The 13,823-nt window shown below is 36.3% G+C and overlaps 1 protein-coding gene across 1 annotated transcript in view; it reads left to right on the plus strand.

Annotated features, from left to right (window-relative positions):
* The window catches only part of shot (dystonin-like protein short stop), a 1,304,552-nt gene that overhangs the window by 977,926 nt on the left and 312,803 nt on the right, over window positions 1–13,823 (plus strand). The window contains exon 71 of the mRNA XM_090402172.1: window positions 9,265–9,420. Within this exon, the coding sequence (XP_090258298.1) occupies window positions 9,265–9,420 (156 nt within the window). The remainder of the gene's footprint in view (window positions 1–9,264; window positions 9,421–13,823) is intronic.

The raw sequence follows: 13,823 nt of genomic DNA on the forward strand, positions 1-13,823 counted from the left end.
ATGGATGTTTGCAAATGTTTTCAAAGATGGTAGATGAATTTCATTATCTTTGTCAGTGACTACCCCTACTTATTGGAGATATGAAGTGACTTTTAACAGTACCAAATTTATAAAAATCAAGTGGATATTAAATCCAGCATAATTTCCAAACTGAATACAGAAACTTTTAAATGCTTCGTATGAAATTTGACCAGGGAGCTTATGGGAATAAACTCATCGGTATTTACGAGTTGCCCTAGCCAAACCTTATAGGAGACATGCCCACCATGACAGCGTCTATATATTCGCCTCCTATTGGTCCATTTTGATAAGGTTTCACTGGCATGACAACTGTTTCAAACCGGTTGGTTTTCATCAGTGACCAGGCAGAAAGTTCTGCCTGGTCTCTGATATAAGGTTTGGCTAGGGCAACTCGTAAATACCAGCGAGTTTATTCCCTTAAGCTCTCTGGTCAGATTTCATACAAAACTTGTATAATTTCTATATTTGACTTTAAAATAATGGTGGATTTAATATCCACTTGATTTTTATAATTTTGTATCACTGAAGTAAAGCCTTTTGGCTCTTTATTTTAGTAAAGTACCAAATTTGTTTCTAGATCATGGGAAACAAAAAAATCCTAATTCTTCCCACAGCACTGATATTGATATAGGTAAACAACCTTTCGTGGGTGGGAGTCATGTGATGAAAAAGTGTGCAGATATATATTCTTTGGATAAATAGTTTATTTTATAATATATGAGTGTTTAAAATAGTAGCATTAGTAATTTTCAAATCTACCTAACTAACTTCTTGTCATTCTTTTTCATTTCATCTACATCTGATTTCTTTGGAACAGTTTTACCAAGTTACTTATGCCATGGACTACAACCTCCAGTTATTCACAAAAACCTAATTAGTTCTTTCTCCTTAACCTAGTGTTTCCCCTCACCAAAGTCCCTTTTCTCTATCTCTTTTTATGTGAGCATCCTTAACTCTTCATTCCATAAAGCAGTAATAGCCATTGAATGAACCAGGCTCAATTTGTAGTGAAGCCCTGTGTGACATGGAGAAAGATCTGTGTGTTTTTTATGAACTATTTTCTGTAGTGTTTTTGTATGTTTTTCTTATTGAAACATTGCTGTTTCTTAATTACAGGTGTACACATGTCAGAGTAATCAAAAATGTGCAAAACAGTTTTACTTTTGATTAAAAAAAAAAGTGTTATATTTAAAGAGTACTTAAATTTAATCTCTTTTCCAATCTTAATATTGTAATTCTAACCAGTAAACTGCAGCATATGGACACGGATATAGAGTTGGTGAGGTGGATAAGAGGGTGGTTGATGGAGAGATATCAAAAAGTAGTTTATTCAGGAGTACAGTCCAATAGTAGGACTAGTGTGATCAGCAGAAGATTGACAAAATGTTCTGGGTGCAAAAATGAATGATGCTAGTAAGGCTATTAGAGCACAAAATGGTAGGGTAAAAGAGATGATCGTATTGGCTGGAATAAATGATTTGAGAGGAGAAAAGTATGGTATGAGAAAGGACATGAAAGAATTACTGGAAGTTTTAAAAGAGTGAGTCTGTTGCCATAGTATGACTGAGAAGAAGATATTAGAGCTGAGAAGGAGGGCCATAATAGTGAACGACTTGATGCATAGGTCATGCAAGAGGAGAGGTGTGGAATTTGTGGATGTGTGGAGTTAGTTTGATGGGCAAAAGAACTTATACAAGAAGGTGGTTTGCATTTGAATGGATTTGGTGTTCATAGTCTGGAAAAAGTGTTGTTGAATGAAGTGAAAGTGGATGTGCAAAATCCACTTTCATTTCATACATATTTCCACGTTCTTACATTCAACTGCCTCAATGATGTCTGCATATCCAATCAACAGCTTTCTCCACACACACACACAGCCCTGCCAAAAAAAAAAAAAAGGCTCTAATTTCCCTAATTTTGCAGACTATGAACAATGAAGTGTTGAATGAAGTGAAAGTGGATGTGCACAATTAGGGAAATTAGAGCTTTTTTTTTGGCAGGGCTGTGTGTGTGGGTGGGTGGAGAAAGCTGTTGATTGGATATGCAGACATCATTGAGGCAGTTGAATGTAAGAATGTGGAAGGAAATATGCATAAGTTAGTACTGAAGATAACAAACCAGAATAGGATAGTTAGTATAAGTGTCAGGATAGTGATGGGCCTAAGGGGCTTTTGCATTTGTGTACACTAATGCCAGGAGCATTCAAAACAAACAGGAGGAATTTTTGGCATTGGTTAGTGTGTTAGTGGGGGTAGAATGTGAAGGGTATAGTGTGTTCAGGGAGTTTATAGAGAGAAAAGAATGAGAGGTCAGTATTATTGATGATAGCTGATGAATTGCAACCAAAGAGAGTAGAAGTTCAACTACAAGTCAGTGAAAATAACGTGTTTGAGGCTGATTGGTGTGAGATTGACTACTGCATGCAGATCTGAGTGCCAAGGTTTCTTGCAATGAGGAAGAGATGGAGAGGATGCAGAGGCAAGTGACCAAGATGGTACTAGGCAGTGCCTGTGCCTAATATTTTTCTTGTGTGCGCGATTAATGTTCGGCGCCTTTCCAAAAAAGTTGAATAAAGTGTGAATAAAACGAACAGGAAATGAAAAACAAATGAAAACTACTTTACAGTATAATGTTACCTACAGATTAGTCCTGCTCATGCAATTTTTTTTTACACGGAACTCAACAATTAATCATAAGTTGATTTATGATACATCAAAAATTACAGTGATATAATCTGGTCCAGGATACAATTTCAGAATTTATTTGTTCATTTCCGGGAAGATCTGAACGGGCCCGAACGGAAGACGATATACATTCATAATTATATGTACCATTCTGTACCATTCATTGTTCATTTAAACTCTTATCTCATTATTTAAATTAAGTGGATATTAAATCCCACATTGTTTTAAAACCATCTTCTCATCTTCTTTATACCCTCTTTTACCTTGCGGTGTCGAGGGTCCATTGATCATCGGACCTCAATCCGTTTACAGGATAAGGTGGTCAGCCCTATGCCCCGGTATATCCTATGGCCTGTAGTGTTAAGTTCTCAACGCCAGTTTGCCTGCTTTGCGGGATGAAAAACCCCAGAATAAACTGAGGAAAAAACCCTGTTGTCCACGCCCAAGACTGGCTAACTTGGCTATGGCTGAGGAAGATCCTTCAGCTCCTCACGTCACCAACGGGAATCGAACCTAGGACACTCCTTCCCCAGGCATATGGTTGCAAAACGCATAGCCACTAGGCTAACCGTGCAGACTGTTTAATCCTTTATCCAAGTGTGAGCAAACAAAGTTTGCGCCTGAAAATATCTTCAGGACTGGGGTAAGGTAGTACAACACCGGGAAACTCGTAGCAAAGGTGGACTAAGCTAGCATCACTCCTATCTCAGTATCTCCCATAATGCAAAACACATCTCCTTGCGAATATGTATAATGCTATGCATTAAGGGAAGGGACTCCACCCAGACTAGTTTCGACCTTTATTGAGGTCTCTTCAGTGGGAGCAAGGCCCAGAGGTGGAGATACCAGGCAGAAGCAATGGCAGGTCATCTTTACCTATAGAAGTTGCCAAACAGTGCTTTGCTATGAGTTTCGCAGTGTTGTACTACCTTACCCCACTCCTGAAGATATTTTCAGGCGCAAACTTTGTTTGCTCACACTTGGATAAAGGATTAAACTAAATTTATTATAGTCTAACCAAGTGAAAAATAAACTTTCAACACAAGCCCATCTTTAAACTCGTTCAATGTATCTACATTCACATAATGTCAGGCAAAGCATGGAGAAACTTCTGCTGAGTAGCGATTCATTTGATATTGTGTTTTTTATTTAATGAATTATAAAAGAAATTCAAGAAAACATTGATCTTTGTTTTTAATTTAAAATAAAAAAATTAATTTTTATGAATTCCACTGACCAACCATGCTTCATGCAAAGCACCTACTCCTTATACAACTTCCAAGTATGTTATATTGCTCTACTTCCTTCTCCCAATCTACAAAAGATTCTTCCACATTAACCTGGTAACAACTCTTTACTGACTTAAATGATGTTTTAATCATATCCCCCTCTCTTCCTTCACCTGTTCACAAAGCTTTGCAAACTGCATTCTCTCAATCTGTCCTCATATCCCAAAGAGCAGTTACAACCATGGTTAGCCTTCTCTGGACCCTTTCCAACATCTCCATGAAAATGAGGGGAACAAATCTGTGCACATTAATCCATATGATGCCTGATCAAACCTTTAAAATGGAACCAGAACCTCTTTATTTCTTCCAGTTAAGGTCCTCTGCATCATCACCATAATCTGATGTGATGCATTCACAATTTCTCCAGTTTGACCTCTGAATTTCAGATCCTTGTCCAGCACTACTCCAAGGTCTCTTATCTCATGTTGGAGGCACATAATGGATTTTTTACAATACTCAGAAAGGATTAAAACAGAATTTAATACTTCCTATATTTCGTCTCAATTACTGAGATATCTTCACGGATTACAAAAAAACTAATGTAACATAAACACAAATAACAAACAATGCCAAGCCCAACCACGTGGGTGACGCTAAAGTCCTAACTAGGTAGAGTGCCCTCTAAGGGCGGTTGTAGGTGGGTGGGACCTCTGGTACTAAGTGTTTCCCAAATCTTAGGAAGCTTAATGAAACCATATTTATTAAGATTTGGTTGATTTCTGAGAGCTGCTGCTGATTCTAATAGGCTCTCTTTTTTAAATTTGCTGTGGTGGAGCATGATGATTTTTTTTCCATGAGATCCTATGGGTTGTATCGAAGACATGGTCAGCAAGGCCTGACTGACCATAGTCGTGGTTGCAGATGTATGACTTGTGTTCCTCCTGGCTGATGGTTGCTGATCTGCCTGTCTGTCCAAAGTATACCAGCTTACAGGAACAGGGTACTTTATAAACTCCAGGCACTGGGAGAGGAGGGAGCTGATCTTTTGTAGAACAGATAAGGGTAGCAAGTTTGTGGTAGGGCTTAAATGCTGTGTGTGTAGGTTAACTTGTTTAAAATCTTGGCTATTTTTTCGGATGGATGTGCCACGGATGTAGGGTATGGTGATGGCATTTCTAAACTCTTTCTGACGAGAAGATCGGAGAATGGGGGAGGAACTCATTATTTTTTTGATACTGTGTTCGCTGTATCCATTGGAGAGGAAAGTGTTGTGTATGTGGTCAAGTTCAGTTGTAAGGGTGGTTCCACTGGAACAAAGATTGTGGGCTCTCTTGGTAAGAGTTTTAATAATGCCATATTGTTGAGTGCGGTGGTGGTGGGAGAGTTTGTGAATGTATCTGCCTGTGTGTGTGGGGATTTTCTATATACAGTGAAGGAAAGTGTACCATTAGGAAGGCGTGTAACTAAGGTGTCTAGGAAGGGTAAACAATTGTTCTTTTCCCTTTCCATCGTAAACTGGATTCTTGGATATAGGCTATTGAGGTGACTGAGGAAGGAGTCTAATGTGTCTGGGCCATGAGGCCAAATAGAGAACACATCATCAACATATCTTAGCCAGATAGAAGGTTTGAGAGGGCTGAGTCTATGGCTCGTTTTTCAAAATCTTCCATATAAAAATTGGTAAGAGGGGCCACCCATGGCAGTTCCCCCTATCTACTTGTAGATTTTGTTCTTCCAAGAAAAATAACCAGAATTGATGGCAAAGGAAAAGAGATCTAAGATGTTAGAAGGAAAAACGTTTTCTAAGAGTATTAAGGTATCAGTGAAGGGGATATTGGTAAACAATGAGGAGATGTCAAAGCTTACCAATATGTGTGTGTTATTTAAGGTTAAATTTTCTATGAGGGTTTTAAAATGGGTAGAATTTTTTATATAGGATGTGGAAAATCCAGTGAGGGGGGTCAGAGAGTTGGCCAGTTGTTTTGACAGTTTGTAGCAAGGTGTGTTAGTGGCATCTACTATAGGTCTTAGTGGGGAATTGGGTTTGTGGATTTTTGGGGTTAACCGTATATTGGGGGAGGACAGAAAGGCTAGAGTTTTTTCGTGATATCCGGGGGCCAGGATGATACTTTTTTAAGTAAGTTTTTTAACTTGTGTTTTTGTGGGGTCGTATTCTAGCAGGGTGTAGGTCGAGCGATCTCAGAGGATAATTTCCATTTTTCGATTGTATTCCGTGGTGATGACGATACTTTCTTTTTCCGTAATTTCATGAGAGCAGTGCGTTGGGCCAACGATAAATTACTTTTTGGAGGTGAAGACTGGGCGAGGATGTTGGCAACATGAAGTCTGATGTTATTTGCTATCGCTGGCGCTAAACGACAGATCCCATATTCAATATTAAACATTACATCAAGCACCGGCTCTTCTTTCGGAGCTACTGCGAAATTGTGACCGAGGCTTAAGGCACTGATGACATTGTCGTTGAGTTTTTTGGAAGATAGGTTAACTACTGTTTGGAGCAGTTGAATTTGCAGTTGTGGTTTGGCTTTCACGAGGTTGTTATAGTTCTTCATATGTATATTTTTTGAAATTCTTTCTGTGCAGAAGCTTCTACCAAAGATCAACAAATTTGCTGACCATGTCTTGGATACAACCCATAGGCTCTCATGGGAAAAAACCACTATCTCCACCACAGCAAATTCAAAAAAGAGAGACTATTCTTAGAATCGGCAACAGCTCTCAAAAATCAACTAAATCTTAATAAATACAGTTGCATTAAACTTCCTAAGATTTAGGAAACACTTATCACCAGAGGTCCCACCCTACATTCCAGGCCACCTACAACAGCCCTTAGAGGGCGCTCCACCTAGTTAGGACTTTAGTGTCACCCACGTGGTTGGGCTTGGTATTGTTTGTTATTTGTGTTTATGTTACATTAGTTTTTTTGTAATCCCTGAAGATGCCTCGGTGACTGAGACGAAATATAGGAAGTATTAAATTCTGTTTTAATCCTTTCTGAGTGTTGTAAAAAATCCATTAAGCCTCCAACATGGTGTCCTCACAGCACTTAAGCCTCTACACACAGTCTCTTATCTCCTCATATTCCTCCATAATTTCCCTACAAGTGTATGCTTTGCATCCCGTTGTTGCCTACCAAATTTCAGAACTTTACACTTGGACTTGGCAATATTGAATTGACAGTTTTATATGGTGTGACCCATACATACAATCTATTCAAGTCCTCCTGTAAGGTCACATCTATTTGATTCTTCATCGCTCTCCAAAGTTTTGCATCAATTGCAAATAGTTGTACATCACCAGTTAAACCTATCCCATCTATCTCCATTTATTTACTTGGCATCTACAGGTGATGTATGGTCACACTGATGCTTAGTGATGTGCCACATCAGGCCTTGCTATGTAGTCCTGTTTATGCTTTTCTGGATGCTTCAACTCTCTGAAGATCGGTCACTCCACACACACACACACACACACACACACACACACACACCATCCATCCATCCATCCATCTCATTGATGATCTACCCCTTCCTCATTTTCCAGGAACTTTACCTTCTATGGCTGTTATGAGAAGTCCTCCGTCCATCCTTTTAATGTATCCAAAATATTTTAACTATCCCAATATCATTAATATACAGATTAAATTACATTGGTCCCAAATCTGATCCCTGTAGCACACCACTAGTATCTTTCCTGTTTTGAGATAGTGTTCCTCCATACACAACTTGCTGATACCTGACATCAACTCACCTATCCTACTTGCAAGTCTTATAAAACATGACCTCCCTTAAACAAATGACAAGCACAAAGAATATCACTGTCATTAATCCACTTTGGTATCCCGTCTCTCACCAATACCATAAATATAACTTCAGATATACAGATCGGCCTATAATTTGTTGCCGTAACCTTTATGAAGTGTAAGAACATTGTCTTCCTTCTGTTCATTTGGGACTTGTGCTGTTCAAGACTCTTGTTAACCCCCCAACTGGCCATGACTTCTTATAGACATGCAGCTAAATCTGGATATGATTCTGTAACACCCATGTTATTCAATGGGTGTTACAGAATAAGAAGTGCAATTTGATCTAACTATTTCATCCACCTTGGCCAGTAGGGAGATTAAACAGGTAGGCCAAGGCTGATGCTAACTCAATGAAAGTCCAATCAATCTTAATAAAATATGGAATATGGCACTAAAAACTTATTACACAACCCAGATGCTTGTTCCAAGGATGTGGAAATATAATCTTCTTAGTTTCTTTCAAAGTGACAAATGCACAGATGTACTTATATGTCACCCCTAGAGTCAGAAATAAATCAATAGCTTCAGAAATGTGACAAGATCTTTAGGTAGTGAAAAGGTAGGCTTGTTAGGAATGAATGGCAAAAATGAGAAATACACATACAAAAATGTTTCATCATCTTCCAAAACTGCTTCTCAATATAGCAAACATTACAGCTTTGAGAGGAGTTACCCTGTCATTTGTAGGGGAAGCATCCATAATAAAGATTGTCTTGAACTTATGTTGCAATGATATCACAGTGGCACTCAAGCCTATAAGCCAAAGTAGATCAATCCATTAACTCTTAAGCTTGCACACATCCAGATGTGTATGAGAAATTATCAGTGTCGTGTTCCATATTCTTGCAAGACAGGAAATGAGCACTTTACATGAGAAGAGCATATAGTGATTAAAAATTCAATTCACACGAATTGATTCAGAATTTAGCATTCATCCCTTATCACTGAAAACATGAATTTTTTTGTGCAATAATTCTGGTAAGAAGATACATTAGAATGGGAGCTAATGCTCAAGTGAAATTTGGTGATTGACTTTGCTTCTATTTGATAACAATGATAATACAGTAATAATTGTATTAAATAATGATAATAAAAAAAAGACTGTGGTTTATCATTGCAGCAACTCTTCAAGGCATGCTTTTCACCTGATAGCCCAACTGCATGTTACATGAGATACGACAGAGAACACAGTCAGATGTTATAGCTTTCAAAAGATTTTTATCTTAAAAATGTTATTTGATTACTGAAATAAATCAGTAATGGGCTACATTAATGAAATCTTTTCAGTTTTAATAGAGTGTAATTAGTAATTGCTTGCCATCAGAAATGGAATAGTTTTGGGTTTATATTATTGATGGAACTTACAACATTTTAGTATTGTAGTGATATTTCACTGATCTGCTTCCAATGCATTTTTAGATTTTATATATACACATAAAGAAAAGAAAAATAAATTCAATTATGCCATTAAAATATTTTTATATTCATTTCTTTTACTTTTTAGCAAGAACTAGAAAATGCTCTTCTTCGACTTGGCCAATTTCAGCATGCTTTGGATGAATTTCTTGTCTGGATTGAAAAAACAGAAAAAACTCTGGATGATCTTCGGCCTGTCTTTGGTGATCCACAAGTAATTGAAGTGGAACTTGCCAAGCACAAGGTGTGATTTTTATATACATTTGATATTTTCCATGTGTAGGGATAGCTTTCACATTTGTGTTCTATGCATGTAACTATTAGATAATTGGTTAATGGAACAGCTTGCAATAGTGGATGAAGTACAGTGAGATGAAGAGATGCATTAGTATACAAGGCACTATTAGGATTGTGCTTGTGAAATAATGTCATTATATAACCACACACATTCACATATGTGAATGTGTGTGGTTATATAATGTGCACATAATATTAACACACACACACATATATATATTTATATATCTTCTTCTTCCTAACATGGATTTTAGGCCAAGTGGCCTGTTCCAGTCTCATGCCATCTCTTTCTTGGTCTTCTGATTCTTATTTTTCCACTTATTTTGTATCTGTATAATATTTTTGGTAGTCTGCTTGTGCATTCGATTTAAATGTTCTAGCCATTTTTGTTTATACAGCAATCCCTCGATTAATGTGCCCCCGACTAGTGCATCATTTTTTTTCGATACCCAAATTCGATTAGTGTGCCTATATACATCTTAAAAATAAATGTTACAGATTTTAAAAATTTTCGATCTATACATATTTTTATGGCTAACTATTTAAAAAATCACTCACCAGGATGAAATAAGTTAGTTACGGATTTGAAACATTTTATAAAGTTATTTTTAATGGCATACTACTATTTCCATGTACACTTTGTTCTAAATTTACCGCCAAAATTTATGTCGTCTGCTTTACACAGCATTTTGCTGATCATATTATGGGCAGTTGTTTTCCTTACTTTTTTATTTTAAATTATTTTCCTAACCTTTAATCATGAGTAAAAGAAGTTGTGTAAGAAGGAGACTATTGTGATCAACAAATATTTAATGTCGATGAAACTGGCCTTTTTTTGGAAGTGAATGCCTTCCAAGACTTTTCTATCCAAATCAGAGACATCTCAGCCTGATTATAAAGTCGCAAAGTCGAATGAAATTACTGCTAGCAATATGCGAGCCATTTAGAAGCACATTCTTTCACATTGTGCAAATGATTTTAGAGGCTTTTCAAATGAATCTAAGTTAAATTAAATCTCATTCTGAGAAGTTGAGTGATCCGACCTGCTAAATTTAGATACACAGTGGGAAGATCCTGAAGAATATGAAGAAAATTTAATCACTGACAAGCCCAAAGAGGTTTCACAGAAACAATTTGAAAATAATTTTCGTACAATCGAAGTTTTTAAGCAGCAATGCTTAGAAACTGACCCTAGTGAAGAGAGAACCAGTAAAATTTACAGAAGAGGCAATAGGGCCATACCGTCAGTAGTATGAAAAAAAGAAACAGAACGCCCGCCAAACCATGTTAGCTCAATTCTTTGTTAAGAAGCAGAATAATAAATTTATATTCTGAATATGTTTTATTTTCTTTCAGATTCATGGTTTTCCTTTAACTAGTCCCTGAGACATACCCTAATTCTTTTATAAAAAAGATTAAGAGTCAAAAAAGATATCTGAGGAACGAATCATACATTTTCCCATAGGTTATTATATTCGATTAGTGTGTTTTCGATTATTGCGCCTATGTTAATGAACGCATTAGGCACACTAATCGAGGGATTACTGCACTGTCTTATGTAGTAATTAATTGGTTTTATTTTCAGGGATTGTAAAATTTCTTCATTTGCCTTATGGTCCCACTTGGTATATCCAGTGGTTCTTCTGAGAAACTTCATTTCTGCTGTTTGAAATTGAGGGAATGCAGTTTGCGAAGCCTTGTGAATAGGTGGAGGACAAGAGTGGATATAATTGAGACATTTAAGTTAGTAAAGGTTTGTTACTAGGTTAATGTGGAGAAATCTTTCATAGAATTGGGGTTGAATTAGAACAAGGGGATATAACTAAAGTTGTAAAAGTAGGAAGTAAGTTTTGTTTTCATGGAGAATTGTTGGTAAGTGGAATGCATTGCCTGACATTGTAGTGAAACTGAAACCTAGAGAAACTGAAAACAACACAAAGAAACATGGAAAGAGCCATTTTGGGAATAACCCAGTTAGATAAAAAGAATAATACTTGGATAAGGAAGTAAGCAAAGGTAATTGACCTTTGGTAATTGCTTACTTCCTCATTACTAAAACATGGAGATCTGGTGTTAATAATAATAATATAATATTTGTTTATAAGTACACATTGTGTACATATATGCAAACAACATAACTTTAGATCTAAAAGCATCTATATGCATGCTGGGTATCTATTTGGCTTTTGAGGAAAAATGCAACGCTGTTGGATTAGTTGAATCCTTAGAGCTAATAAAGTCCATGATAAGAGATTGTGCATTTTTAATATGAAGTTAGGCTGCTTATGCTGAAGATCATTATGTGAATCTCTGTTCTGTCTATGGATCCATAGACAGAAACTTTTCTTGAAATTTTGTGGTTCAAATATTAGTTTGTATATTTGGATAGGTATGAATAATTTTGTTTCTTCTTGAACATTCAGAAAATTAGCAACATATTTTCATTTCATGCCTGTGTATAATTTTACAGCTAATTTTGTGTTAGGCAGTGTCTAAATGAACAACATCTATGTTTATGAATGTGTCTGGGTGTTAGATGAAAATCATGTATCATGTTTGGTCTCTCGAGTTTTGGTCAGTGTTCCCAGTTTCTTTAATCCTTGGACTGTCCGAGTACTGATGTGTTAAAAATAACTATATAAATAAAATTTTGCGAACGAATATATTTTAATACTAGATCCATATAAATTATACTTTTACACACACACACACACACACACACACACACACACACAAAATTCTCCATTTACACGGTAGATTAGTTCCAAAAAAAAAATTGTACAAATGAAAACTGTGTAAAAAAGAATACAGTGGATATGAAAAATAGAAGAATGGTTCCAGATGTGAAAGTCCAATACGAACACTAAGTTATTTTCAAGCAAAAGATACATATGTATGTATGTGTGTATATATATGTATATAATTCTTAAAGAAAATATATGCAATTCTTAAAGAAAATAGTGTCTCACTAATAAAACAGGAATTTGAAAAGGTCCTGCTCATATGGTTATTAGTTAAATTTTATTCGCCATCACTTTAAACACTTTGGCTGTCCTGTTCATACTGCAATGGCAAAATATTTTCTTCAGTAAAAGGAACTAAATTAGCACTAATTTGCAATAATTCTGAAGGTTGATTTTTTTTTTTTTTTTTTTTTTTTTTTTTTTTTTTTAACCACGAACTCTGTAATTAATAAATGTTGAAATCCTGTTTTGACTAGATCTTTGTATAATACTTCATATCTCAACATACGTGACTTCAGTTCACATTTAAACTGTTCAGCTCTTTCATATTTCAATCATGTATGAGAAAATGACTTTGCAATTTTATTAGCCATTTGAAGCCCTTCTTTAATTAATCCTGCAGTGAGTAGAATCTCTTCATCATCATCATCACTTTTTTCTTTTTCATCAAGATTCTGAAGGACAGCTTCTATTATTTCGTCATCACTAACAGCCTTGTCAACCATCAACTCTTCAATATCTGCTGACGAAAAATCATTCAGTTGTATGACTAGCTGAATATATTGGAATCTTATGATATTGGAATATTCAGTTGTATGGATAACGGAATATATTCGAATATGATATTGAAATATTCAGTTGTATGAATAACTGAATATATTGGAATATTCAGTTGTATGCAAAGGTATGGGGTTTTTCTTTTTCACACATTCTGGACAAGTAGCTTTCCAGTATGCATTTAAAGTTGATGGTTTCAATTCTGATAACGCCAACTTAGCAAGTTTGATGCACTCCAAAATAGAAAATTTCTTCCTCACATTAATAAATCAGTAAATTATCTTTATTTAGTTTATTATTATTATTATTACCCAAGACCCCCATGGAGTCAAAGACTCATCTAGGAGGTCCTTTTATCATACACAAAACTCATCATACCATGCTTTAATCACACTCAAATTCTCTGCAGACACCACACTCTCAGGCAAGGCATTCCGGTCATTCACAACTCTGCATGAAATAAACCCTGCTTCTCACTCCCCTACTCACACCCTCCTTATACAGTTTCCAGGGATGACCTCTGATTCTCCTTTGATCTCCCACTATTTTCTGTAGAACCTCTCCAGCGTTGATCCTATAACAATCCCTTAATAACCTGTACGTCTCTATCATATCTCCCCTCTTCCTCCTATCCACAAGACTCTGCAACTTGCATCTTCTCAATCTTTCCTCATACTCGACATTCCAGAGGTTAGAAACTGCTTTAGTCAGTTGCCTCTGGACCCTTTCCAACAGCTCTTCTTCATTCCTCTGCATCATTCCCAGAAGCCTTTGTGTTGTCTTATCAATTTTGGCTATGTGTCCCTTAAATTTCAGATCCTTATCCACT

The sequence above is a fragment of the Typopeltis vanoorti genome, chromosome 12, assembly GCF_054136105.1.
Source record: "Typopeltis vanoorti isolate ZY-2024b chromosome 12, IOZ_Tvanoo_1.0, whole genome shotgun sequence".
In the NCBI taxonomy this organism is placed as follows: Eukaryota; Metazoa; Arthropoda; class Arachnida; order Uropygi; family Thelyphonidae; genus Typopeltis; species Typopeltis vanoorti.